The sequence below is a fragment of the Pelodiscus sinensis genome, chromosome 10, assembly GCF_052426305.1.
Source record: "Pelodiscus sinensis isolate ZL-2025 chromosome 10, ASM5242630v1, whole genome shotgun sequence".
NCBI classification, from domain to species: Eukaryota; Metazoa; Chordata; order Testudines; family Trionychidae; genus Pelodiscus; species Pelodiscus sinensis.
Genome location: NC_143061.1, coordinates 22,696,941 through 22,724,117, shown reverse-complemented (window position 1 = coordinate 22,724,117; position 27,177 = coordinate 22,696,941). Strand labels below are relative to the sequence as shown.

Genomic DNA, 27,177 nt, shown 5'->3' with positions numbered 1-27,177 from the left:
AGGCAAAACTGAGAATTATGCATTTAAAACATTTTTAAAGGATTTCACTTTATTTTTTACATTTGAAAAACTACATATAAACATGTTCTCCATTTGACATCAGAATTTGCCATTCTTTTTATCATGCAGGACCCCAGTGCCCCCAATGAAGTTAGAGAAATTCTTCATGCTATAACTGTGCAAACATACTTAAAACATTATTTACATTTTATGCTTCCCCCTTTCAGTAGTACTTGTTGCAAAAGTTATATATTCTGCATACATAGCTTGCTCTTTGGCATTCATGTTTGATTCAGATGTAAAAAAGCTTGTGTGGTTTAAGAAACTCCCCAAAGGCAGTTTTAATAAATCTCCTCTCTGCTTTGTAAAGGAGGCCTTTGTATCAAAGCTTCCATCTAAATGCTTCCACGTTCTGCAGTTAGAAAATTCCACAAAATTCTTTGCTTACTAGATCATCTTCCTTTAGCACAAACACATGCTTTGCTTTCCCCCAATGAATTGTAGAAAGGGGAAAATTGCTTTTTGTAACAAGCAAAGATGAGTGTACCAAAAAAATCATAGGCTCACTAAATAGCTGGTACAGCATTCTCAGTACAATGCAAGATTACATATATTATATACATTATCTTAATGTTGCAGTTAAGCCACCATAAATCCAATATCAGAAGTTTTGGTCCTAAAAATTGGATTCATGCTCGTCTTGATTTCTTATTTTTTTTAAAGGAAAAGCTGTAGACAACTATCTCTTTATATCATGACTCCATTTTAAAAATTAGCAGACTACTAAAACAGACTTCAGCTATTTGGGTTATGCTATATTTGAGCCATAGAGCAAACTGGGAAAACAATATAAAATAATTTCTTATATTGTATAATTGCCATATAACTGGGAATAGAAGCTTTCTTGTATACAGAAAGTATCTTGCCTACTATCTTCCTAAATATATTTTGCTGTTTGCCATACATTTTCATATATGCTATTAAAATTAAATTGATAGTGTAAAAAATAGTACATGTAAAAGTCATGAGTCTAGACAAAGTGCGATTAAAAAAGTAAAATCTCTGAGTATTAAAAAGCATGTTTCCTGCAGTTTAAGGCTCATATGAACACTATTTTCAGTAGACAAATTATATACAGTAGTGTGTTCCAAATTTACAGAATAAAAGCTGTGCTTGCATTTTATTTAAATATGATCTATACATACAGGAGCTGGTGCATTATTCTGGTTTTCAGCTATAGTAGTTATGCAGGCTGGCTTTTGTATGAGGAAGCAATGTTTTCAGAAACCCCAAACCTTTTTCTAAACAAACCAAACATGGAAGAAGACATATCACATGATGCGACAGCTGCTCTTAGCCATGTCAAATTCAGTTCATAATAGCAACAGTACTTTCACACTGGTCTCCAAATAACTGGGAGAAGAACTCAAAAGCCAAATGGATGTGGATAGGGATAAAGACATAAGCTGTGTACACCACCATAGCAAAAACAGTAATAAAAATAGTGTGGAACATAGATTGCTCCCAGGGCTCCAACACATAGCAACAGGTGATCAATAGGTATTGATAGTATAACCAGTAGATATATTCCTTCGCATGCTTAATATCCATCTTTGGCTTTTAGCGGTTTTAGGCAATTTAACCTGTAACAACAAAGAACAATGCATTATTTGTTGAGAATTACTGTAACATACACAGTGATGGGGGATGTAATTGTTATACAAAATAGTTAAGTTAATCTAATAGAAGTAAAGTATAGATAATATTACTATCACAAGTCTCATTTTCCTTGTGCTGTACTCTTATTAGTTGGTTTTGTAGGACAAGAATTTCACTTGGAAAAAATAAAGTGTCATCTGGGCACTCAAAATCCTTAAATCCCCGATTTATGAATATTCTTCATATTCCATCCTGTAAATGGAGTAAAAGCCACTGTCTGCTGTTGAATGCAAAAGCTCACATAAGTCAGAGAGAAGGCTTTGGACCAGTTCTGCACATGGGGAGGCCAGGCTCGTATGTTTATGGAATAAAGATGTGATTTAAAAGAAAAGAGCTGCTCATTCCAAACATCTGTGCATTTTTCTTTAGTCCATTTCTTTAAAAAAATGCCTCCCTCCCTCACCCCAGAAAATCAAAACAGATCTTGAAAACTGTTGAGTCTTCCCAGCAAACTGCTAATTGGTACCCAGATCTTACAACAGTAGTCTCCAACCTTTTTAGAGCACAAGATCACTTTTTGAATTTAAATGCAATCCAGAATCTACCTCAAAACCAAACACCCTTGCCCCCTCCTTCTCCAAGGCCCTGCTCCTCTTACTGCATCCTTCCTCCCTCCCCCATTCTCATTTGCTTTTATTGGGCAGAGGGCTGCAGTGAGGGGAGGGGGATGCAGGCTTTGATCTTGGGCTAAAGGATTTGGAATGTGGGAGGGAGTTGAGGTGCAGGAAGGGGGTTCAGGGTGCAGGCTCTGGGAGAGTTTGGGTGTAGGGGGACTTAGAGCTAGGACAGGGGTTTGTGGTGCAAGAGGGTTCAGGACTGGTGCCAGGGTTCAGAATGAGGGCTCCAGCTGGGCACCGCTTACCACAGGTGGCTTCTGTATGGTGGTGCAGTGATGCTAAGGCAGGCTTACTCTAGCCCTGCACCATTCCCAAAAGCAATCAGCAAACTCTCTTCATCCCTGTTCCCATTCTGCTCTGTGGAGATGTGGTACAGGGGTGGGGTAGAGAACGGCACCCAGATATCAGCACCCTTCCTCTTCCCCATGCCCTGCACAGCAAGCAGGAGGTTCCCAGGTAGTGGGGACATAGCAGCTGGGGGTACAGGAGAGCGATTTAAATAGAAACAGCTGAGGGTGCTTGCAGCTCCCTGTGCCTCTAGCATGTTGCTAGGGAGCCAGAGATGCCAGCCCATTCAGCTGTTTCTATTTAAAGGGTTTGTGCCTTCGCCATGCTAGGCAAGATGCGGGAAAGAAGCGAGCTCTTTAAATAGAAGCAATTTGAAGGGCTTGTGCCCCTCTCCTGCTCTGAGGCAATGAGCTAGGGGACGGGGCCTGAAACTGCCTAGTGGGCCAGATCAAAGCCCTAGGAAGAGGAGCTGGATCCAGCCCACTGAGAGGCTTTTGCCCACCCCTGACCCCTGGCAGATGGTTTAACAAAAAATACCAAACCCACGTTCCCCCCCCCCCAAATAAAAACCCCCAAACCACACTGGGGAAAAAAACCAAAACGCCACAGCAGCAAAATCTGTTGAGCCAAAAAATCCCAAAAAACACTTCAGTTTCCCAATGTGCCCTTTTAAGAGCTGAGCATGCATTGCCCTTTTAAGGTGGCCATTTTGAAGTCTGCCTGGGACGCTCTATCCTTCCCCTGCCCCAGCCAGGAAAAACAGAAAATACCGGACATTTCACCTGTCTGGCTCAATACCGGACACCTGGCAAACCTACTGACCTAGCTACTAGTACAAGGTACTGAGCCTCCTCCCAGGAGATGAAGACCATTGCGTGGAATGGACTCATGTCCAGCAGCATGTGAGTAGGGCTACCAGATCGTTAAAAAAAAAAATACTGGACACTCCTGATCTCAGATGGGGGAGGGCACCGGGGGGGAACTGGCCACTGGGAAGCAGGGCTGGTTGGGAGGAACCGGCCAGCAGGAAGCAGGGCTGGCCAGGAGGAGTGGGGCTGGCTGGAGGAGATTCGGAGGGGGGGAACTGACTGCTGGGAAGCAGGGCTGGCCAGGAGGGGGTTGGGGAGAGTGTAAGGGGGGAACCAGCCAGCAGGGAGCGGGGCTGGCCCAGGCGCATGCAGATCCCGGGGTGATGCCCATCCCATGCATGGTCCCAGTGGGGCGCATGGGTGAGTCTGGCCTCAGGGATTCCATCCCGTCCCCCTCCTCTGGACTGCATAGGTGCGTACTTATACTCATGATAATAATAAAAGCTTAATTAGAAAATACTGGACATTTATATGTCCGATATTTTCTCAATTTGTTTCCTGGTGAGAAAGCTGAAATACCGGACTGTCCAGTTTAAAACCGGACATCTGGCAACCCTACATGTGAGCCACTTGCATACACTTGCAAGCCTGGTGCCTGCCCCAGTGGGTGGGCCTGGCAGGGATGGTATAGCCGCATGAAGTGCTGGCTCCTGGGAATGATGGCCTGACAGATGCTGCTGCTTTTGCTGCTGTGCAGCTCAGCAGATACAGAGACCCAAATTCAGTTTTCAGCTTAGCCCCACACTTCGGCTGTGTCTACACTGGGCCACTTATTCCGGAAAAGCAGGCGCTTTTCCGGAATAAGCTGTGAGCTGTCTACACTGGCCCCTTGAATTTCCGGAAAAGCAGTGATGATTTACTGTAAGAAATCAGCTGCTTTTCTGGAAAAACTATGCTGCTCCCGCTCGGGCAAATGTCCTTTTTCCAGAAAACTATTCTGGAAAAGGGCCAGTGTAGACAGCACAGTAGTCTTTTCCGCAAAAAAGCCCCGATCGCAAAAATGACGATTGGGGCTTTTTTTCCAGAAAAGCGCGTCTACATTGGCCACGGAAGCTTTTCCGGAAAAAGGGCTTTTCCAGAAAAGCATCCTGCTAATGTAGACGCTCTTTTTCCGGAAATACTTATAACGGAAAACTGTTCCGTTTTAAGCATTTCCGGAAAAAGGTGCCAGTGTAGACACAGCCTTCCTGTGTAAAATCTACCAGATCCCTTACTACCTCACAGAGTTGTGAGAATAAATTAATTAGTGATCATGAGTTGCTGAGACACTACAGTAAAGAGCACCATATAAGTTCTTACGTAGACAGAACTCAGGTACTCTGACTCAGTACCATGCTCCCAATACTGCACTACACTGTCTTTAAATAAAATACAAAGGTTCATCTAAATAAAGACAATCATTTTTATAGTCTCTGTCCCTACCACTGACAGACTTCCACTACATTTAATATACTGAGACTTACTCATTTTGAGTGGAGTTTTTGGAAACATGCCAAATGGAAGGAACATCTCAGAGTAATGGAATTCAATATAAATTATATATTAAAAACACATAAATGACAAAAACCAAAGCCATCTTAAATCAACTAATCCATGAACAAGATGTAAGAAAATCCAGTGTTATCCTGGCATGGAATCCTTTTACTAAGACTCATTTACATTGGCTTTAAGCACAGAATTGGCTTTAAGCACAAACACTACTTCCGGTCTGGAGGCTTCTGGAACCTCCAGACAGACCTACAACTCCTGAGCCAGCCAGATTATTTTGTAACAGCTGGACTAGATAGAGAAAGAAAAACATTGGTCTGACTGTTTGGAGCCCTGCACATTTAAAACAAATATTTTAGGTTTGTTTTATATAAAATATAAGCACATAATGAAACACAACTCAGAAAATCATGCACAAGATGGAAATAGCAGATAAAAAAATTCAATGTGTATTGCATAACCTAGAAAAAACCCAAAACCAAAGCAAAGAACCAAAGCAAAGAACTTTAGAGGTTTTCAGGGCATCAGTTATTAAAGTGACTAAGTAGATAAGTAAATGACAACAGAACCTGTGAGTACTGGAGACTAACTGCATGGCTGCATCTAGACTGACATGATTTTCTGCAAATGCTTTTAATGGAAAAGTTTTTACATATCTTTTGCACAAAAGCACTTTTTGCGGAAAAGCGTCAGTGCTAATCTAGACGCAGTTTTGCGCAAGAAAGCCCCGATCGCTATTTTCGCCATTGGGGCTTGTTTGCACAAAACAATTTTTAGCAGTCTACACTGGCCCTCTTGCGCAAATACATTCACACAAGAGGGCTTTTTCCCGAATGGGAGCAGCATAGTATTTGTGCAAGAACACTGACAATCTTACATTAGATCGTCAGTGTTCTTGCGCAAATTCAAGCAGCCAGTGTAGACAGCTGGCAAGTTTTTCCACAAAAGCAGCTGCTTTTGCAGAAAAACTTGCCAGTCTAGATGCAGCCCATATGTATACAATAATTTCATGTTTGACCAGTCATCCTCATATTTTTTCCAAGTATTTCTGTTAGATAGACTTCCCCCCCCCCCATGTACATAGTAGTAGAGAGCTCACTAATCCAGTCTGTGTACAAGGGAGAAACTGCAACTTCCATTTTCTCAAAATAAGTCTTTTAACCACTATTAGTTATTGTAATCAACTTCTTAATGTTAACTGGTAATGCCAATTCAGCACCCCTAAAATACACAAGCTTGAGAATGAAAGATAGCAACACTAAATTTTTGAGAGTGTGTTAAGTATGGTGTTTCATAACAAATGCATTTTTATAGGATAGAGGATGTGTGAAAGGTTAGCAGTTTCTGTTTGCATTGTCAACAATTGCTGGGTATTGCCAATTTAGCCTTAAAAAACACTTTGGAGTCCAGTGCTACCTGTTTAATATCTTATTCTAGAAGAATCACAAGGATACAGAATTAGAAGTATCTTTCATATTAAGCCACATATCCTCTAATGTTTTTGTTGTGCAAATAAGGTTACATTCTTTTTCCCATATTTATCTTTGAAACTAATAACTGGTGTTTGTTACACATGTAATTGAAGGAGGACCATCTATAAGCTTGTATTTTATCTTTAACCTTTCACATGGGTTTCACGAGGCTTACAAGATCTGATGACAAAGGGTTCTGGGATCGGCAGGTCCCCGTATAGACTACCGCGCTGTGCTGACAATCAGCTGATCAGCACAGCACGGCGGCCATTTTAATGTAAATGAAGCAGTGATTATTTAAATTGCCGCTTCATTTCCCTTTGCCAAGTAAACTCATCTACATGGCTCCCTCAATGGAGCCATGTAGTCTAGACACACCCTCAGTGACTTAATGCTGAGATATGTACATTGCCTATGGTTTGAGAGATTAAAAGAGAATCAAGAAGGGATAGCCCTGTCATGTCCCTCATCCTAGTTGAAATGTGGTAGAAATATTTACTTTAACTAATAATGAAGCAAGGGGACAATTGTAGAATACACTGACCCAATTCAGAAATATTGGTTCAAGTCCATTTTTAAGGATAGCCATGTGATAAGGCCATTCAACCTTATCAAAGGCCTTCTCATCTGAAATTGCTGGATAAAGTGAATGCTTTTTTGTTATCAGCACCCAATCTTCCATTAACAAAATTAACGTGATCTACATGTATACATTGATGGGATAATGGCATTTACTTGTGCCTCTAAAATGTTTAAAATTATTTTGCAGTCTGTTGAAACAAAGATGTAGGTGGAAAGCAACAGTTGCAACTATCCTTGTTCTTCTTTAATTTTAAAGTAATTAAAACAGTTCTCATATCAGGAGACATGGTTCCTTTTTGGAACGTTGTGGTGAAGACCACTGAAAACACAGAAGATGGATAATTACAAAATGTTTTATAGCAATCTGCTAGAAAACCAACTATCCCAAAGGTCTTTCCTGAATTCACATTTTATAGCCTATTTGTTCTCTTCTTCAGGGGCGGCAGGTTTGTATAATTTTTGGTGGTGCCCCATTAGCCACATCCCCTAACCCCAGTTAACCATGCCCCAACCCCCATTAGCCATACCCCCTGACCTCCATTAACCACTCCCCAACCCCTGTTAACCATGACCCCGACCCCCGTTAACCAGGCCTCTGGAGGTAACACTCGGGGCAAGATGGACACATGATCAGAAGTAAAAGGTGTCATGTCACCCTTTCTTGTTCTTGCGCAAGAAAATGCCAGTGTAGACATAGCCTAAGAGTTTCCTCCCATGGGCAGAATGAATTTTGTGTAGTGCACCAGTACTGAGTTCATGTGGCACCCAAGTTATTAACAAATATTTTATAAACCTTTACCTTTTCTCTCTGCTGCCATGTCTCCTCCCCTTCCTCCATCAGCTCCCCTGGTGCCTGCTGCTCCCCAATTCCTCACCCTCCTCTGCTGTCCTGACTCCTTCCCTTCTTACTGCCCTCAGCCCTTCTGCGACCTGCCCCCCTCCACCAGCCCTTGTCTTTCTCCTGTGCCTACTCCTCCAGTAGCCCCCCTCTGATCATGTGAGCTACCCCTCCTCATCCCCTCTTCTAACACCTCCCTCTACAAACCTGCCCTGCCTCTCTCCTCTGGTGCTGGTCTCTCCCCTGCAGGTGTCTGCCCTTCTGCTTCACCCCCAGAATCCTTTGGCACCTTCACCTTCCCTTAGCCCTGCACCCTTCTGGTGCCTCCCCCTCCCCTTACTGCCCCTGCACCCTTTGCCCTCTTTTTCCCTGATGCCCACCCCCTTACCACTCTCTACCCCCATTCCTCTCATGCCCCTCTGTGCCCTCACACATGACTTGCTCCATCCCCACCTTTCTTATGCTCACCCCTTCTTTCAAGCCTTCTCCCAGCACCACCCCCTCCAGCCCCCAATGCCCTTACTCTCTCCTCTCCCAGCATCACCCTGTCTCCCCCTCCTACTGACAACTCCCCTCTTGCCATTTTCCTCATTGTCTGCATTTACCCCCCTGGCATTTATCTCTCCTCCACGCTGTCCCTTGGTGCCTTCCCCTTTGTTCCCCCTCCACCTCTGCACAAACCCCTTCCTCTCCCCCCCCCCCTCCCCCTAGTTTTCCACCTTCCCTTCCCTTCCACTTTGCGGGGCTGGAATTTGCATTCGGGCCCGAGAAGTCCCTGGACTCCGAACCCAGAGCTAGGCCACGCGGCGCAATGCTGCACCAAGCAGTTTTAAAGTCCCGGGCCGTGAAGTCACGTCATGCCCGGGTGTCTCCCCACACACTTAAATGCCGTGTGTGGCAGCAGCAGCTGGCAGCGCGTGCCGGCAAGGAGGAGCCGGACTGAAAGCTGTGCATGGCAGGGATGGGTCCGGGTCCAGGGGGGACGCTCTGAGGCCAGGGTGGGAGGACGCATGGGGGGGCTGGCAGGTGGGGGCCGGGGCCCACTCCATGCATGGCTGGGGAAGCGACCCAGTTCTGAATATTGCTGGAGCATGGGCACCATGAGCCCATATAACTTGCCACCCATGTTCTCGTGTACTGTGAATTCCATAAACATTAGTCCTGAAAGTAGGGCATTAAAAGGTAGGCCTTCAATGAAATGTATTAGTCAAATTGGTTTTTTCAAAAGCTTGATAGGATCACTTAAATTGATTATTTATATCTATTGGTTCAAGGATGGAACACCTGTCTTCTTATAACAAGGAAAAATATTATTGTTGGCTACTTCCATATTAAGTCTTTGGCAAGCAATCTGCCTTATATCCCCCCTCATAATTTCTTTGTTCAATCCTCTTGAGTGTAAATTCGACTTGGCTGGATAAGCATTCATTAGATTTATATGTGGCACTTATTAGAGAACATTGAAAGTTTGAATTATTTGGATCAGTCTTGTGTGTTCTCTGCAATACATCTATTTCCTTGTCCAGAAAATCTAGTAGCATGGGTCTCTCTCTCTCTCTCTCTTCTTATGGGAAGCATACATTATACATTCATCACTTATAGTCACCTTCAGAGCTTTCCAAAAGATAACTGGGTGCTTATTTTTTTATAAGAAGTCAGAGATGATTGAATCAACTGTGGAACCAAATGTTACCTTTTTTTTAGTAGCACAGTGTTCAGCTTCCACCCAGAAGATTTTAATGATGTGTAACTAATGTAATTGGTAGGGCCTTACCAAATTTGTGATTCATTGTGGTCAATTTCGTGGTCTTAGGGTTTTAAAAATTATATATTTCTTGAGTTCAGCTATTTAAATCTGAAATGTCATGGTGTTATAATGGCAGGAATCATGACCCAAAAAGAAGTTGTGGGAGGTTATGATACTGCTGTCCTTCTATGCTGCAGCTAGCGGTGATGCTGCCTTCAGAGCTTTGGGCAGCTAAAGAGCAGTGATTGCTGGTGGGGAGCCCAGCTGTGAAGCCAGCAGCACAGAAATAAGGGCAGTAATAACATACCATGTCATCCTTACTTCTGCACGGCTTCCTTCAGAGCTTGGCGCTGTGTCAGCAGTTGTCACTCTCTGGCCGCCCAGCTGTGAAGATAGTTGCACAGAAGTAGGGGTTGCACGGTATGGTACTGCCATCCTTCTGCACCTGTGCTGGTAGGATGCTGCATTCAGAGCTGGGTATCTGGCCGACAGTTGCTGTTGTCCCGTCACCTAGCTCTGAATTCAGCGCAGAAGTAACAGTAGCAACAGTGTGAATCCCCTCGCCCCCCCTTGAAAGTCCCTTTTGGTCAGTCCCCTAATTTGAGAAATTCTGGTCTCCTCTGTGAAATCTGTATAGTATAAGATAAAAGCACACTAAAGATCAGATTTCGTGGGATGGAAGCAAGGAGACCCAAATTTCATGGTCCATGATGCATTTTTCATTGCTGTGAATATGGTAGGGACCTAGTCATTGGTAAGTATAATTGGAGCATGATATCAAGTGAATACATTATCAATAGTTACTTCCAGTCAACTGGAACCAGAATCATTTATGAAGATACAAGAGAAAAGTCAGTTGTGGAGTAAGATGAATATACTGTAAATAAATATGTACAATCTTTTTGGGGTGGCTCAGTCCCAATGTATGTTTCAAATCAAGTTAATTCATTAACAGTTATGGTTGGCCTGCTGTGCTTTGAAAGCTGGGTTTTATTCAACTGGATATGTCCAGAAGACTAGCATAGCATTACAATCTCCTCCCAGTATTATAGGAATGTCTTTTATTAGAAATGGACCTTGTGGAGCCTGCTAAATCCATAGTGAAGGTGGACTGATGCTTGATGTTGTATCAGGCATTGGTCCCTTCAGGAATTGCTTTATGCCACTGAAGGCAGCCCTCTGTTTCTTAAGCTCAGCTGAGGCACTAGGAAAAAAAAAAAAAAAGAAAATTTATGGCCTTTCTGCAGAAGGGTTTTGGCTTTTGCAAGCATATGGTTATTGTATTATTGAATTTCCGCAGCTTGAAAATGATGGGTCTGGGCTTATCAGGCTCTTGCTTTGTAGTACCAGTCATTCAATATCTAATGGGGACAGCTGGAGATCCAATTCAAGTATGTCCCGGAGCAACTTCTGAAGAAAGTAAGATCCTTTTTCTCTACACCTTCAAGAGGTTGTTTCTTTAAGATCTGTTTTCTAAAACATTTTATTTTTAATTAAGAGTGATTGCCTATCTCCTAGAACTGGAAGGAACCTTGAAAGGTCATCGAGTCCAGTCCCCTGCCTCCACAGCAGGACCAAGTACCATCCCCGATGAATTTTTGCCCCAAATCCCTAAATGGCCTCCACAAGGATTGAACTCACAACCCTAGGTTTAACAGGCCAATGCTCAAACCACTGAGCTATCCCTCCCCCATATTTTCTACTCTAAGCTTTAATTTCACTGGTTTAATGAGTCTTTTGTAGCGCAGATTCCAAATAAAGCATTTCAGCATATGGACATCACATAACTCTTTAGAAATTGAATCCACTCTTTCTGTGAGGATTCTTTCAGTGCTGTGATATCCTGGCCTAAGTTATGCTGTGGCCTTGTGATCTCCCTCTTCAGCTGCTTGGGGATTCAGTCTTAGGTCTCTTGTTGCCTCTCATTTTTATATTGGAATCCATATTCAGCAATTTGAAGTTTGTCCAGGGAGTTAATTTAAACTTTAATGACAAGAACCTATTGCCATTTTCCTAGGAAAGTAATAATTAGAGATGAGGTGATATGTGGAGAGTAAGGAAATCTGGGACTAAGCGGAGATCTTCCTCACAGGTACCAGGTGACCCCACCTTGCACATATTAAGGATCCTGCATTAGCTTGCATGGTCTCAGAAACCCAATCTCAATGGGTCATTATACAAATATCACACTACAGGCAGTCCCCGGGTTACGTACAAGATAGGGACTGTAGGTTTGTTCTTAAGTTGAATCTGTATGTAAGTCAGAACTGGCGTCCAGATTCAGCCGCTGCTGAAACTGACTGCCAGTTCCGACTTACATACAGAATCAACTTAAGAACCCCAAGCGTCCCCAAGTCAGCTACTGCTGAAACTGATCAGTGGCTGATTCCAGGAAGCCCGGGGCAGAGCAACTCTGCCTCGGGCTTCCTGTAGTCAGCGCTGGTTAGTTTCAGCAACAGCTGACTTGGGGACGCCTCGGGCAGAGCAGCTGGGGTGCTGCTGGGTTGCTCCAGTAGCGCCACTCCTCGGCGCTACTGTACCAACCCAGCAGCACCCCAGCTGCTCTGCCCCAGGCGTCCTGATTCAGCCGCTGCTGAAACTGACCAGCAGCGGCTGAATCAGGACGCCTGGGGCAGAGCAGCTGGGGTGCTGCCGGGTTGGTCCAGTAGCGCCCAGAGCGGCGCTGCGGGACCAACCGGCAGCGCCCCAGCTGCTCTGCCACAGGTGTCCGGAGAAAAGCCTAGTCTGCTGGGGGGGGGGGCGTACTAGCTGCGCCCCCCCCCCCCAGCAGACCAGGAAGACGCGGGGGGCGGACCGAGACGCACTGCGGTCCTGCCGCCCGGGTCCTCCGTGGCTTTGCTCCCCGTCTCCCTGGTCTGCTGGAGACCAGCAGACCAGGGAGATGGGGAGCAAAGCCTCTGAGGATGCCGGCAGCGGGACAGCCACGGCGCATCTGGCCTGTCCCGCTGCCGGCTTCCCCGAGGCTTTGCAAAGCTGCGGAGGGGCTTGGGCTGCCCCGCTGCCGGCTTCCCCGAGGCTTTGCTCCGCGTCTTCCTGGTCTGCTGACCAGGGAGACGCGGAGCAGCTTTTCTCGCCCCAGAGTACACGGGTGGCGGGACCGCGAGGTCCCGCAGTCCGTGTCCTCCGGGGCAAGAAAAGCCCCGTTCGTAACTGCGGATCCGACATAAGTCGGGGACTGCCTGTATAACAAAAACTGACTCGCAATTACATAAAAAATGAAAAAAAATTGCCTAGGAAGGAATACTGTGAAAAAGGATCTGGAGGTCATAGTGGACCACAAACTAAATGTGAGTCAACAGTGTGTCACTGTTGCAAAAAAAGTGAACATAATTCTCGGATATATTAGCAGGAGTGTTGAAAGCAATACTTGAAAAGTAATTTTTCTACTCTACTCTGTACTGATTAGGCCTTCACTGGAGAACTAGATTTAACCAGGGCCCCAACAGACAGTCCGGACCATCGTCACAAGGACAGAGGTGGCTCCATACTAACCCCTTTCCAGCAGGTGCACCCAACAGAGACTACCCTCCGGAGGACCGACAAAGGAGTAATCCGTTCTAACTATGCCAAGAGGTTACTGATAAAACATTGCAATGCTCTCTGTTACCTTCTGTCTCTCTTTCTGCTACACCTGATGCCTTAGTTTCATTTTCCGTTAATGGAAACAAACATGAATTTCTAATTGATACTAGTGCCTCTCTTTCCACAATAAGAGAGGATGAAGCTCCCAGTCTGGCCAGAACTGGAGAAATAGTAAATGCTGTGGGGGTGGTTGAAGCAAAATGCAGGACAATGTAGCACTTTAAAGACTAACAAGATGGTTTATTAGATGATGAGCTTTCGTGGGCCAGACCCACTTCCTCAGATCAAATAGTGGAAGAAAGTAGTCACAACCATATATACCAAAGGATACAATTAAAAAAAAATGAACAAATATGAAAAGGACAAATCACATTGCAGAACAGAAGGGGGATGCGGGGGGGGGGGGGGGGTGGGAAGGGGGAGGAAGGAAGGTAAGTGTCTGTGAATTGCTGATATTAAAGGTAGGGAGAGTGGGGGTGGGAGGAGTAACTATACCCCCTGCAATGAGTGAACCGTGTTCCTTAACCATTGGGCCTTTGACAGAGGAACATGCCTTTCTATTATCTCCTAGTACACCTGTAAACTTGATGGGTAGAGATCTGCTGTGTAAATTGAATGCTACAATTTATTGTTCCCCTGAAGGGGTCTTTGTTGATATACCCCCATAATCAGGCACCAAATTTCCTCATGATGTTAACAACAGACGGACAAGGTATAGACCCAGACTCCAAACTGGAGAGTGTGGAACTGGACCAGGTATCAACGTCTTTGTGGGCTTCTCACTCCAATGAAGTTGGGAAACTGTTAACAGCAGAGCCTGTACGGATCAGGTATAAACACGGCCGGCCTTACCCTTGAGTGTCTCAGTACCCCTTGTCCCAGGAAGCGGAGGAGGGCATAGCGCCTGTAATCTCCTCCCTGTTGGAACAAGGAGTGCTCATAAGAACGCAGTCTGTATGTAATACCCCAATACTTCCGGTCAAAAAGGAGGGGAAATTTGATGATCAAGGGAGACAGATACAGGCAGTCCCCGGGTTACGTACAAGATAGGGACTGTAGGTTTGTTCTTAAGTTGAATTTGTATGTAAGTCGGAACTGGTACATATTGTAGGGGAAACTCTAGCCAAACATTTTTTTTAGTTTTGGATAGCATAGGGAAAGGTTAACTCCCCTCTAATGTTTGTTTTGCTGTCTGTTCCCCTGTTCAGAAGATTTCACATCTATTTCTGTCCCTGTGACAAACTCAGGACTAAAGGAGTAACTCATCAAATACCAAACAGCTCTGCACCATGCTTTGAGCTAATAGCTTTATTTCCACACACCACCCAGGGTTCTAGGAGGAGGGTCCTTTTTTTGCTAACACAATGAGGCCAGCACTTTGTTTGTTTTGGTGGAGTCTTTGTTTGCCCAGGGAGCCCAGCATGTATAGGGGGAGGAGGGGCGGAGAGGCTGCTTTTGTCTGCTGTTCAGCAGCCTGTTGCTCAGGGGAGGGGGCAGCCTGTTGCTGGCAGGGGGGGAGGGGGGAGGCGTGCAGGATGCGAGGCCGCGGGGGGGGGGGGCAGCGGGCGTGGGGAGGCACTTTTCCTCTGCCCGGCAGCTCTGCGGGATCCCTGTCCCTGTGGCCAGCTGCTGCAGGCAGAGGCCAGTTGGAGCCGACCGAAGAGGAGGAGAAGGTGGATTCTAGGACCCAGGTGAGCGAGCCCCGGGGACGCTGCTGCGCTCCGGGAGCCCGGCATGTATAGAGGGGAGGAGGGGCAGAGAGGCTGCTTTTGTCTGTTCGGCAGCCTGTTGCTCAGGGGAGGGGGCAGCCTGTTGCTGGCATGGGGGTGGGGGGGGCAGCGGGCGTGGGGAGGCACTTTTCCTCTGCCCCGCAGCTCTGCGGGACCCCAGTCGGAGCCGGCCCGAGGAGGAGGAGGATCCTAGGACCCAGGTGAGCGAGCCACCGGGAATGCTGCTGCGCATGTGCGGGAGTTGCCTCACCCTGTTCCTATCTAGGGATCCAACGTAAGTCGGATCCACGTAAGTCGGGGACTGCCTGTATATAGATTTGTGCAGGACCTAAGAGCTGTAAATCAGTTTGTTATCCCCAGATTTCCTGTGGTTCCTAATCCAGCAACAATGTTGTCCTCTATCCCTGAAGGTGCTAAATGTTTCTCTGTCATAGATTTATGTTTAGCCTTCTTCTCCATTCCCATTGATAAGAATTCACAGTTTTTGTTTGCTTTTTCCTATAAAGGGGAGCAGCTGACCTGGACCAGACTTCCTCAAGGATATACTGAAAGTCCCACCCTTTTCTTACAACTGTTAAAAAGGGACCTTGATTCAATCTCTTTGCCAAAAGAGTCTACCCTTGTTCAGTATGTTGATGATTTATTGATAGCCTCACCTAATCATGAAGCATGTAAAACAGATACTGTACATTTGCTGTGTGAATTAGCAAAGAGAGGTCACAAAGCCTCCAAGGCAAAGCTCCAGTTCTGTAAAGCAGAGGTTGAATATTTGGGTCACCTCATATCCCAAGAAGGGCGAAAGCTTACTGATAAACGCATAGCCTCTGTTCTTTCTCTCTCTCGCCCAGTAACTAAGAAACAGGTTCAGGGCAAGCGCGCGCGGGGTTTCCCTGCATCGGGGGGGTCAGCCCCCTGGGCAGGCGTGCGTGCGTGGGACTTCCTTGCGTGGGGGCGAGGGGCTGGGACAAGCACGCGCGGGGCTTCCCTGTGCCGGGGGTGGGAGGGTCGGCCCCCTGGGCAGGCATGTGCGGGCTTCCCTGCATGGGGGGGGTTGTCCCAGGGCAGGCGCGCACGCGTGGGGCTTCCCACCGGGGGGAGGGGGTTGGCCCCGGGGCAGGTGCGCACGGAGCTTCCCTGCGCCGTGTGGGGTCGGCCCTGGGGCAGGCACGCACTGGTTTCCCTGGGGGGAGGGGAGAATCCTGGGAGGAGGGAGATGCAGGGGACTCTCTGCCTCCACTGGCACCCCACTTCCCATCCCCACTCCCCACTCTCCTGTCCCCACTCTCCTGTCCCCAGGTACCGAACTCTGTCCCCATTCCCATCCCTACTCCCCGAACTCTGTCCCCACTGGCACTCTGTCCTGTGCTGCAGAACCCTGTCCTCTGCCCTCCCAGCACCCTGTTCCCTCTCCCCTGCCCCTAGCCACAGAACTCTGTCCCCACAAAATGTATAATTATAAATGCTTCACTTTAGATTTAAATAGCATGATTAAAAAACAGACCATTTATTTCATAACTATAAACACGTGATTTTAATTTTATGTATCGCATAATTTAAAAAAAAACTTTATCAGAGTGTGTAAGTAAGGGCTGGGGATAGCAAGTGATGGACAGGAGGTGAATAGAGAGGGCGGGACTTCAAGGAAGGGGCGGAGCAGTAGATCTTTGCCTGTTCTGAGATTTAAAAAGTGATCTTGGGTGTAAAAAGGTTGGAGACCACTACCCTAAACTCTTTAAACACATATCTTAAGACAGTGGTCTCCAACGGTTTTACACCCAAGATCACTTCTTAAATCTCAGAAGAAGTGAAGATCTACCGCCCCATCTTTCCCCCAAGGCCCTACCCCTTCCTTGAAGCCCCGCCCTCTCTATTCTCCTCCTCTCCATCATTTGCTATCCCCAGCCCTTATACACTCTACACAGCCACTCCCCCCCCCCCCAATTCTTATGTAGGAAGAAGATGTTTTTCTAACATTTGGCATGTCTAGACTGGTCTAAATGTTAGAAAAAACCCTTCTTTTGGAATCCCCCTTATTCCTCATGGAATAAGGAACATAGGAGTTACCGAAAGAGCATGTTTGCTCTTCCACTAAAAAAAGCGGAAGTACATACCTGGATGTGGAAGAATTTTTCCAGGATCTCTGGAATCCTGAAAAAACTCCTGTAGCCTACCCATACCCTCACTGGGTTGAGACAGAATGTGTGGACTCTGGGGTGGGAATGAGGGATTTGGGTGTGGGAAGAGGTGAGAAGTGCAAGCTCTGGGAGGAAATGTGGATGCAGGAGGAGGTGGAGAAGGGGACGTTGGCTTGGGGAGGGGGCTCCAGGCTGGGGAGTTTGGGGTCAGATGGAGGGTTGCAAAATATGGTCATCGTAGATATGATAATCATTTTCAAGTACAAGAAGGAAGGAGAGAAATTGCACTTCTTAATCTCTGATGATAGGACAAGAAGCAATGGGCTTAAATTGCAGCAAGGGAGGTTTAGGTTAGATATTAAACAAAACTTCCCATCAGGGTGGTTAAGCATTGGAATAAATTTGCAGAGGGAAGTTGTGGAATTTCCATTATTGGCAATTTTAACATAGCAGATTAGACAAATAACTCTCATTTGCATACTTAATGAGCTGCTGTTTTTGCACAAAGGGCTTTTGTGCAAGAAGGAGCAGTCTATGCTGCTCCTTGAGCAAAAACCGCCTCTTGTGCAAGAACTATTCTACTGCTTATTTTCAGTCAAAAGCCCCTGTGCAAAATGGCAGCTCATTAAGTATGCAAATGAAGCATGGCAATATTCATCTGTGCCTCATTTGCATACGTTTTTGCGCAGACATAGCCCCCGAGTTCCTTCCAGTTCTATGATTCTGTTTTCTTCTCTTAAAACTGCAGAAATGTTCCAATTAAAAGTTTCTTCCTTCTACAAGTGCATACACATCTCTACTTCTTGCTTACAGCCAAAACACCAAGATACTGTGAGAAATATTCAAGCTGCATTTCAACCCCTGAAATCCCTCTTTTTCAGTTTCATTTTCTCTGCAGTTTCTTTTGGTTGTGAGGAGAAGATGGGTTCTGAGCATTGTTTATGTTGCTGCTCAGCTACTTAAGATTTGTAAGTATTAGTCAGCTAACTAACATGGCTACATTTCTATCAGCTAACCATGGAAGAGTTAAAGCCAGCTATGGATAAAATGAATGGAATTCAGTCTGAAAACACTAGGAATCACTGGCAAATTCTTAACATCCTCACTTCAGGATAAAAGGAGAAACCTGAAAAGCAACTTTGTTCTAAATCACAACCTGATTTTCCTGCCTATTGACACATTTCTGATTAGATCATTCTACAAAGATAGATAGTTTTTTCCCCTTGTTTATTTTAAAACAAGAATTTCAGTACTTATTGACTGGGCTCAGTCCTCTTTAAATGTTCTCCTGTGTCACTGCCATGTAATCCTGCTCTGAACAGGGTTAGAAAAATATTTAAAGTACACACTTAGAACCTTGTTTGGGTTCTAGGATTGGTGGCTGCCTGTTGATAACACTCGTGGAAAATTGTTGTGCCCCCCCAACTCCTCTTATATTGTAGCCAGTCTACATTAGTATATTAGATTCTGAAATCTGTTTGAAAAGCATGCTTTAAAACACAATTCTAGCTAAACCATTACGGCGGAAGGGGATAGCATAGAGAAAACACATTTTTGAAGAGGAAAAACACTAATGTTGTATAGCACCACTGGATTTGTAATGCAATCTTGGTCTGAGTCTCCTCTGCTGGCTCACATTTTGTGTTCTTTTACATTTAAGCAAAGTATGCATAAAACATTGGATCAGAATGACAGCATCCTTACATAGACCTTGGTAAAACATGGTAATGGAGAATCGAGGATCCCATGTTTACACTCAGGGTATGTCTATACTGCAGAATGTTTTCAGAAAAACGGCTGTTTTTCTGAAAATACTTCACTTATGTCCACATTGCAATTGCGTTCTTTCAGAAAAAAAATCGAAAGAACAGAGGAGTTTTTCTGACATCAGTAAACCTCTTTCTATGAGGAAGAAGCCTTTTTCTGAAAGAGCTCTTTAGGAAAAAAGGCGTGTGTGGACGGGGAAGAGGGAGTTCTTTCAAAAGAAGAGGAAAAAGGAAAAAGCACAGGTACCCTGGTGGCCACTCCATCCATAGCAATCACAGCTTAAATGCGAGATAGCATCCATTCAGCATGGATGCTATCTTTCGAAAAAGCAGATCGCTTTTTTGATGCGCTTTTGCTGTGTTGACACTCTCTTTTGGAAGATCTCTTCTGGAAAAGCTTCTTCTGAAAGAAGCCTGCAGTCTAGACGTAGCCTCAGATACCTGCAATAGTGGACAAACATTGCTAGTGCCATAGCAGCAGGTAGATCCTGTTCCCAAAATTCAGTTGGTTTCTGTGAAAATAGGATCAGCTGCAACTGGTCCTCTTGGCAATTCTTAGCATCTGCATTGAGGGTATTTTTTGAAATCTTCCTGCTGTTGTAGTTCCCTCACTCATACTGTGATTTAATTTGTACTTAGGCCTTAAACTGGCTCTGAGAGGTTGTGTCTAGACTGCATCCCTTTTCCGTAAAGGGGATGCAAATTAGACACATCGCAATTGCAAATGAAGCAGGGATTTAAATCCCCCCCGCTTCTTTTGCATAAAAATGGCTGCCGCTTTTTTCTGGCTCGGAGCTTTGCTGGAAAAAAGCGCAAGTCTAGACGCGGATCTTTCGGAAAATAAAGCCTTTTCCGAAAGATCCCTTATCCCTCTTAAAAAAGCTCCGAGCTGGAAAAAAGCGGCAGCCATTTTTATGCAAATGAAGCAGGGGGGATTTAAATCCCCGCTTAATTTGCAATTGCGATGTGTCTAATTTGCATTCCTTTTACGGAAAAGGGATGCAGTCTAGACACAGCCAGTGTGTATAGGGGTGAATTTCACTACCTGTCACTCAAAAAATTAAAAAGCTATGCAAATTATTTATCTTTCACTTTTAACACATTAACTTAGCTATTTCTAATTTAGTTGCAGTATGTGGATTTGTTTCTCATTATTAAGTGATTCCATCCCAGTCTTATTCATTGCACTCCTTTTATCTCAAATACTGAGTGCCAAACTCTGCTTGTATTGACACTAGTGTATATCTGGAGCAAATTCACTGATTTCAGTGGATTTACACTTTTATAAATACAGCCAGAATGAGGCAGGGATAAACAGTACTGATGCGTCATTCATTTTATGCCAATGTGCTTTGTATACTGGGCATCTTTATAGATGTTTAAGCACACTGAGAGTTTGTTTATACAAGATAGTTATAGAGGTGTAGCCAAGTTAGTCTGTAACAGGAAAAACTTAAAAAACAACAAGTAGTCTAGTAACACCTCAAAGACTAACAAAACATGTAGATGGAATCATGAGCTTTCAAGGGTACAACCCATTTTTTCAGATGAAGAAGTGGGCTGTGCCCACGCAAGCTCACGATATCATCTACGTGTTTTGTTAATCTTTAAGGTTCTACTAGACTATTTGTTGTTTTTTAAGAAAGTTATAATTATAGTGAATAAGATAGGTGGGAGTTAAATGTGCAGAAGCTTCTCATATGGGCACACTTACTCTGGAATAAGAGTGCATTTTTCCAGTTTAGTTCAATCCACTTTGGAAGTGAATTAAGCAAAGGCAGATTAAAGTGTTCACATAGAAAACTTTCAGAATAGCTGTTGTGGAACAACTTATTCTAGAATTGCTATTTCAGTCAATTTCTCTATGTGGGCATGATCTTACTGCTTGTTTTGTGTATCATCTGTATAATATACCTGATCCTATATCACTGTATATTGATCTAGAGAAATTGTATGTATGTATTATTTGATAATTCTTGCCATAGGTTCATGTAACATAACTAGAAAGGAGGCTTAGTTGGAGTGCAATTATTCCTGTATAAGTTTCCGGATTTTTGTATATAGGTGCACAATTTTGTTTTTTCTTCCCTGATTTGTCTTCAGATAATTTATCAATATCCCTTCTTTCCCCACCCCACCATCATCATTACTTTTTCATTCACTTCCTCTCTTAGGTTGTGAGCTGGACAGTAGATCTTGATTAGATTCCAGATGTAGGTGATGAGTGTTTCAGAGATGAAACATCTGAAAGAATGCTACTCCATTTAAATGTAGGTGAGTTGGTACCCTCCAAAATGGTTGCATTTTAGTGGTGGCAAGGTGGAGTACTATGTGGGTCAAATCCAGAGAGTTCTGATTGTGAGTTTGATGGATTCATGATTTTACCCTTATTTTTCCTGTGTGTGCAACTCACAGTAAAGTGAGTAGACTTAAGTAGGGATAGGCTAAAACCAAACCCTGAACTTCAGAGGTGATGAGAATTCAGAACTGGGTTTAAGTTGGAAATAACACTAAAAAGTTCAAGGGTTCCTTAAGGATGAATACAATTAAAGGTCTTTAACTGACATTGTTCCAGATCTCTTTTGGTCTTTTTCACAAGAAATTTCAAGCTCATTCAGGAACCTTCCAGTAATCCCTGGTTCTAGAATCTAGGCTGGAAACACTGAGAGAGCTTCAAAACACAGCACCTGCAGAAGGTCACAAAAATAAGAGTGGGAGGGTGCATAAACAACGTTAATCAAGATTCTGTGAACCTTTAATGAGCTTTCAATTAGTTACTTTATTGAAACTGATTTGCTTAACTCTAAGCCACTTTGATATGGGCTGATAAAATTAGCTGGATTTTGCATATAGGTAGACTTGGCAAAACTTTTTTTAAAGTGTTAAGTTTTTTTTTTATCAATTACAATTTTTAAGAGGTATAAAATGGGCTATTTTTTATTATTGATTTAAATGTTCATAAGGTGGGATTATGCTATAGATACTAAGGATACTGTAGATTCCCAGGTTGGCATTTTAATTGCTTCACATAAGAAAACATGGCACTTCCTAAGCTGTTGGAAAGGACATAATTGTGGCGGGGTTACTTTTCTTTTGCCATGATGCAACCCATATCAGTGAGCCAACATATATCAGTCAGATGCTCAGCACAGTCTTTTACCCTTTCTCTCTCCCATGCCCAATGGGTAAGCTCTGCAGTGCTGCACCCCTGCAGGCACATCAAGTAGAATGAGGTAAAGATTCAGACCATACCACCACAGAATGGAGTATTTCTCATGCGATAACAAGAACATTTTAGTTTCTGGATGTCAAATCATCAGCTAGTAACAGAAGCAGTTATGTTCCTCACTGCCTGGCCATACTTCTGACCACAGCTGGCTGACCAAGTAAGTCCCTAGCCCTGAATTACTACCTCTCTAGGGATTCCCCTACCATTGCTCCTCTTCCAATTCCCAATCTACAGTAGCCATAGGAGTACTTTTGGCTTGGCTCACAAACACGTTTATTTACACTTGTATGCCTGATACTTGCATACAGAAGAGATTTGCATATATAAAATTAGTGAATGTTTACAAAAATCACAAATTTCAGCCAACTGGAGCAGTTGGATTTATTCAGAAGAATGTTTGAGAATATTTTTTCTGTTCTCGCTCATCTCAACCTTAATGCAAGTAAGTGTTATTTTACAGGTTGACAGAGCGCAGAATTAACATAACCAACAACATGAGTCAAAGTCTTGAAAGCTAAAAGGCAGGAGCTGAACCTCATTCACACTCCTCTTATTTCCTTTGCTTGTCTTTTACACCCATTTTAGTGTTAAGATGCAAATTTCTTTGGGTGGATCCTTTTAACTGGAGTAAATTGTCTCCACTCCACTGACTTCAGTGGAGCTACGATAATTTACACTAAGAGCTAAGATAATTTACACTAATTAAGATATGCCTCTGCGTTCTTTACCACAAGCCAGTATAGCCTCTAGAATAATTATGCTCTGGTTACAAATAAAAGTGGCTTGACCAAGATCTAAGAGCTCATAAATTCCTGGCTCCCAGTCTTGTGCTCTGGCTTAGTATGCTTAAACTAATTCATACCTTTTTTGGAAGCATAGACATCACCCGGACATGATAGAATGTTTTGAAATAGGTTCTGGTCTGATAATCTCACCCACTTTGTTTCTGAATTTTAGCATGTAATAGGCTGATGTTTCTTATTCCTAATGTGAGACTACCCTGGAGAATGAAATAAAAAATGTCCTTGGATGGCTAATTATCTCAATTTTGTGTAGGCTGCTAAAATGTACCATATGCATCCAATTATTGTAGGATAGGAAGGAGACAGGGAAGTGAAGGTATAAGGTGGGAGAGAAAACTGAGCACAAATAGTTTGTTTTTAGTTGAAATAATTTATAAGTACTTGTTTACCTTTCCTCTTTGCCACAGAACGTGATCTCCTTACCAACATTAATAAATGCCTTTATGAGAAACCACCTCTGAGAGAGGCATGCTATTATAATCCCCATTTTACAGAAAAGGAAAATGAGGCAAATAAATTTAATCCCTGATTTATAAAAAGAGTTTGGGACTGAGCTCTGTTGAAGATTTATCTGAGATCACACCACATTGAAACTTCCCAAATCTTAACCCCAAATCATCTTTCTTAATTCATAATCCTGGATGATGGTCTTTTGGAGTAAGGAGTATATAAAACAAAAACAATCACATGGTTGTAAAATCTTCAGACAATTGCACAGCCTCTGTAACATAAAGCACATTACTTACACTTCCTATAGTATGGTTCATGGAAATACCAAGGAATTATCCTGAACTACTGCTAGATAAGGAGATTCTTTTCCCCCCCTCCCAGCCCATTTAAGGAAAAATAAAGGGATACTGTAGCAAAACTAGTGTCCATGCCAATGCCATATTAAAAACAAGCAAACGCTCACCTGTCACCTTTGCTTCTAGGCGTGTTACGCTAGTTCTGGCTGAGTGATGCTCCAAACTGCTGGGCTCGCTACTGCAGGGAGAAGTGTGAACACTGAGCTGGGTTCTCTAGTCCGAGTTAGGTATTTTTCCTGCTCCGCCCTGCCCCACCCCGTCTCACTGTTCCTGAAACCTCACCTACCAGCCAACCTGATTCCGGTGATTAATGATTGACAAAGAGAAAACAGGAACCCAACGGGAAAATCTCACTGGCGCGCCCAAAGCAATAGCCTGGCCCGAGAGGGTTTTCGCTCCAGTCCGGCGGCGCGGGCTCTCTTCTGGGGCGCGGGCAGGGACGCTAGCTTCCCGAAGAATGCAGCCAAACTACTTGCGAGGCTCGGCCCCAGACCTTAGCAGAACCCGCTCTGCGACCGTGGGTGCGGCGCATGGCTGGGCAGCCCGCAGCGCTGCGGCAGCCCCAACCTAGCGGGCACAGGCAGGGGGAGCCTGGCGCGCCCCCACCCCGCCACGAGGAATGCACAGGAGCTCGGGAAGCTCCGGGCAGCAGCCATGCACAGCGCGCCGACGCGGGTCTAGTAGCAGGTCGCGGGGGTCCTCTGGAAGCTGCTGCCAAGCAGCCATCTGCAGGACCCTGCAACAGCAAAAAGAAAATCACCGCCAGCGGCCGAGGCACTGCAGGCAGCTCCCCGGCCGCCAGCCTGAGGGGGAGCCCAGGGCTGCCGTGCGGAGTTGCTGCCCGCGCACTTAGCCGCTGCATCCCTAGGCATGCGGGCAGAGCAGCAGCCACTAGAAACTAGCCGGATCCAGGCCGCTGTGCATTACGCCGGGCGGCTGCAGGAGGTGAGGGCTGCCAGCGCAGGCGGGGGCTGCCTAGGTAGCGAACGCCGCGGCTGGGGAAGCTGGACGCGGTCTCCCGGGGCTGGAAGCCAGAGCAAAGCGCTTTCCGCTGCCCCTTACCCGCCTGCGCATTGCTCTGCGCGCCGGCCGGCTGCGCCTTTTCGCTAGTGTCCCCGGGCTGCATCTGAGCCCCAGCGCCGCCTGGCTCCCTACCGCGCCGGAGTTGAGGGTCCCAGTGCGCCCCGGCAGCCGCCAGCCCTGGGCTGGGACACGCTACATCGCAGCGCTGCGGGTTTTCCTGCCTGGTGTTACAAGAACCCGGGAGGGGAGGACCTGAGCCCGGCCCGGCCCGGCCCAGCCCAGCTGCCCTGGGTGGAGGTGGGGGAGTAAAGCCGAAACCCAAGAGCTTCATCGCCAGGCGGGGGAGGAGCGGATTGAAGGGGGCAGTAACCTAAGCCTCCCACCCTGGGCTTTGGCCCCAGCCAGTTCCTATCTAGCATACGGGCAGCTCTGGCAACCCCATTCTACAGCTCTGCAGGCTTTGGGGTTCCCACCCATAGTGTGAGAACCGCTGTCCTAAAAGAACAGAGCTACATGGGGGGAGGGAGGGGAATGTGGGGAGCGTATTTTGTGTGGGCTTGCACCTTGAAAAAGCCACTGAAATTAATCTCAGACCAGCACGGATCTCTGCTACCTCAGCTTTGCCAAAACCCCTCCTCCCACCCCTTAGAAGATAATGCAGATGGCATGTGGGTAAAAGAATAGCCAGATAGCCTGCGGGACAGGCAAGAATGCTTGGTCAGATGGAACAAAATACAGGACTATGTAGCACTGTAAAGACTAACAAGATGGTTTATTAGATGATGAGCTTTCGTGGGCCAGACCCACTTCCTCAGATCAAATAGTGGAAGAAAAGTCAGAGGGGATTCCCAGACACAGACCTGTGGAATTTCCACGTGTTTCTTACTAGATCTCAACATAGTGTGGTTTTTGAGGTCACGTCTGCTCTCTCTGCCACCCCTATAGGGCCTAAGGGAACACAGGACAGATTCCCAGGGGTTTAATTTAGGAAAACCCCTTCTACACCTCTGAACACAGTAGGAGAACAAAATAAGCTCTGGGCATGGTCTGCCCTCAATTCTGTGTAAAAAGAGATAACATGATTTTTTTTTTGAGAAAAAAAAAAGCAATGCAGCTAATTAAGTTACTCAGCTAAATATCACCAGCAGGAAAGACAAAATTTGATTAAATGGCCAATGCCAACAAAAACTGAAGTACAGTCCTGAACAGGAAATATTCCCTATTACTTCATCTTTGTGCTCAGAGCTTTCCTTGACCTACTTCAATATTAAGTTTCCAAATGAAGTTAACAAGTAGAATAATAAGCAGTGTCAAATGCATATTATTTGCTGTGTGCCAACAGTAGGCTCATACTCAATTTTTTAAAACTCTATTATACCCCTCATCCTATCTGCATATTCGGTGGAGAACAATAATTACCATTCAGTTATCTAGGATGAGATTTGAGTGAACCTGAGTACGTTTGACTGAATGGAAAACCACTAAATTGGAAGTTTGGGCTGACTTTGATGTTTTAGATTGAAATTCTGGGCTGGGGATGTATGCAAATTAACTTTCAGGAACATGGGGATCTCTAGTTGTCATGTTAGAGGATGAGCAGGGTGGGGGTTTAATTCCTTTGGCAATGAATCATTGCAAACCAAGCTACGACTATATAATTATGAATATTAATAATAAATATAATTAGAGAGATTTGCAATGAAGTTTTTGTAAAGTGGGAAATCCATAAACATCAAAGCTCAATCTTATATTATAGTTCTGAGGTTTTTAAAGTGTACTGTTTTTATCAAGACTAAACTTTATTTTCCCAATGCCTTCAGCAGAAAATACTACTGAAGATCACCTGCCCTGCCCTCTGTATATTTGGTGGTTACACAAATGATGCAGAAACACTTTCCTGCATATAGTTAATACTGAAGCTTTGCATTATACACCCAGCTTAGCCCAAACCAAGCTGATTCATGTGAAACTTCAAACAGGTGATTTTACTAGGGCAGACATTTTCTAGAAAATTTTAAGGCAACCAAATGAGGCCTACTAACCATGGCTTCAGACCATACTTTCTGGTGGGGGAGAGGGGCTATGAATGAAATGTGGAACCTTTGGCAGGAATTACTTAGTTGCCACCCTCTGATGGTTTTTCATAGCTCCATGAAATGAGTTTCTGTGGTCTGATTCTTGTGTCCCACATTTCTAAAGCCTCTAAAGACTCCTTTAGGGGCACTGTCATATTCTGAATGGACATGGAGAATGAACCATCTTCCAACTGGCTGCACAGGAATGGAGCAGTTTGTTTTGTTCAGGATGTATCGAGCAGGGATGTAAAATCCAGTCTAAGGGCAACAACAATGATTAGATGTTTGGTACGGGTCCCATATGAAGAGAAATGAAAAAGACTTGGACTTTTCAGCTTAGAAAAGAGGAGACCAAGGGAGGATATGATAGAGGTCTATAAAATCATG

At 44.8% G+C, this 27,177-nt stretch overlaps 1 protein-coding gene across 12 annotated transcripts; it reads right to left on the bottom strand.

The window, feature by feature from the left end:
• Positions 1-115: 115 nt before the first annotated feature.
• On the bottom strand, positions 116-25,223 carry SPTSSB (serine palmitoyltransferase small subunit B). Of its 12 annotated transcripts, XR_016350349.1 has the most exons (5): positions 24,755-25,223; positions 23,979-24,428; positions 23,800-23,870; positions 21,420-21,541; positions 1,618-1,643 (listed from the first exon to the last, which is right to left on the bottom strand). XR_016350349.1 is itself a non-coding variant. In XM_075937861.2 (4 exons), exon 4 carries the CDS (start codon positions 1,609-1,611, stop codon positions 1,369-1,371), a length of 243 nt encoding a protein of 80 aa, XP_075793976.1. In that variant the 5' UTR covers positions 1,612-1,643; positions 21,420-21,541; positions 23,800-23,870; positions 24,755-25,005; the 3' UTR covers positions 116-1,368. The 12 variants fall into 12 exon arrangements, 10 of the variants coding, with proteins under 10 accessions (XP_075793976.1, XP_075793981.1, XP_075793979.1 ...); XM_075937861.2 differs by lacking the exon at positions 23,979-24,428 and having other exon boundaries at positions 116-1,643; positions 24,755-25,005; XM_075937866.2 differs by lacking the exons at positions 21,420-21,541; positions 23,979-24,428 and adding an exon at positions 14,076-14,141 and having other exon boundaries at positions 116-1,643; positions 24,755-25,005.
• Between the last annotated feature and the right edge of the window lie 1,954 nt (positions 25,224-27,177).

What these genes read in the sequence shown, in the direction of transcription:
- SPTSSB (XM_075937861.2), bottom strand. Translation starts at nt 1,611, where the DNA reads ATGGATATTAAGCATGCGAAGGAATATATCTACTGGTTATACTATCAA.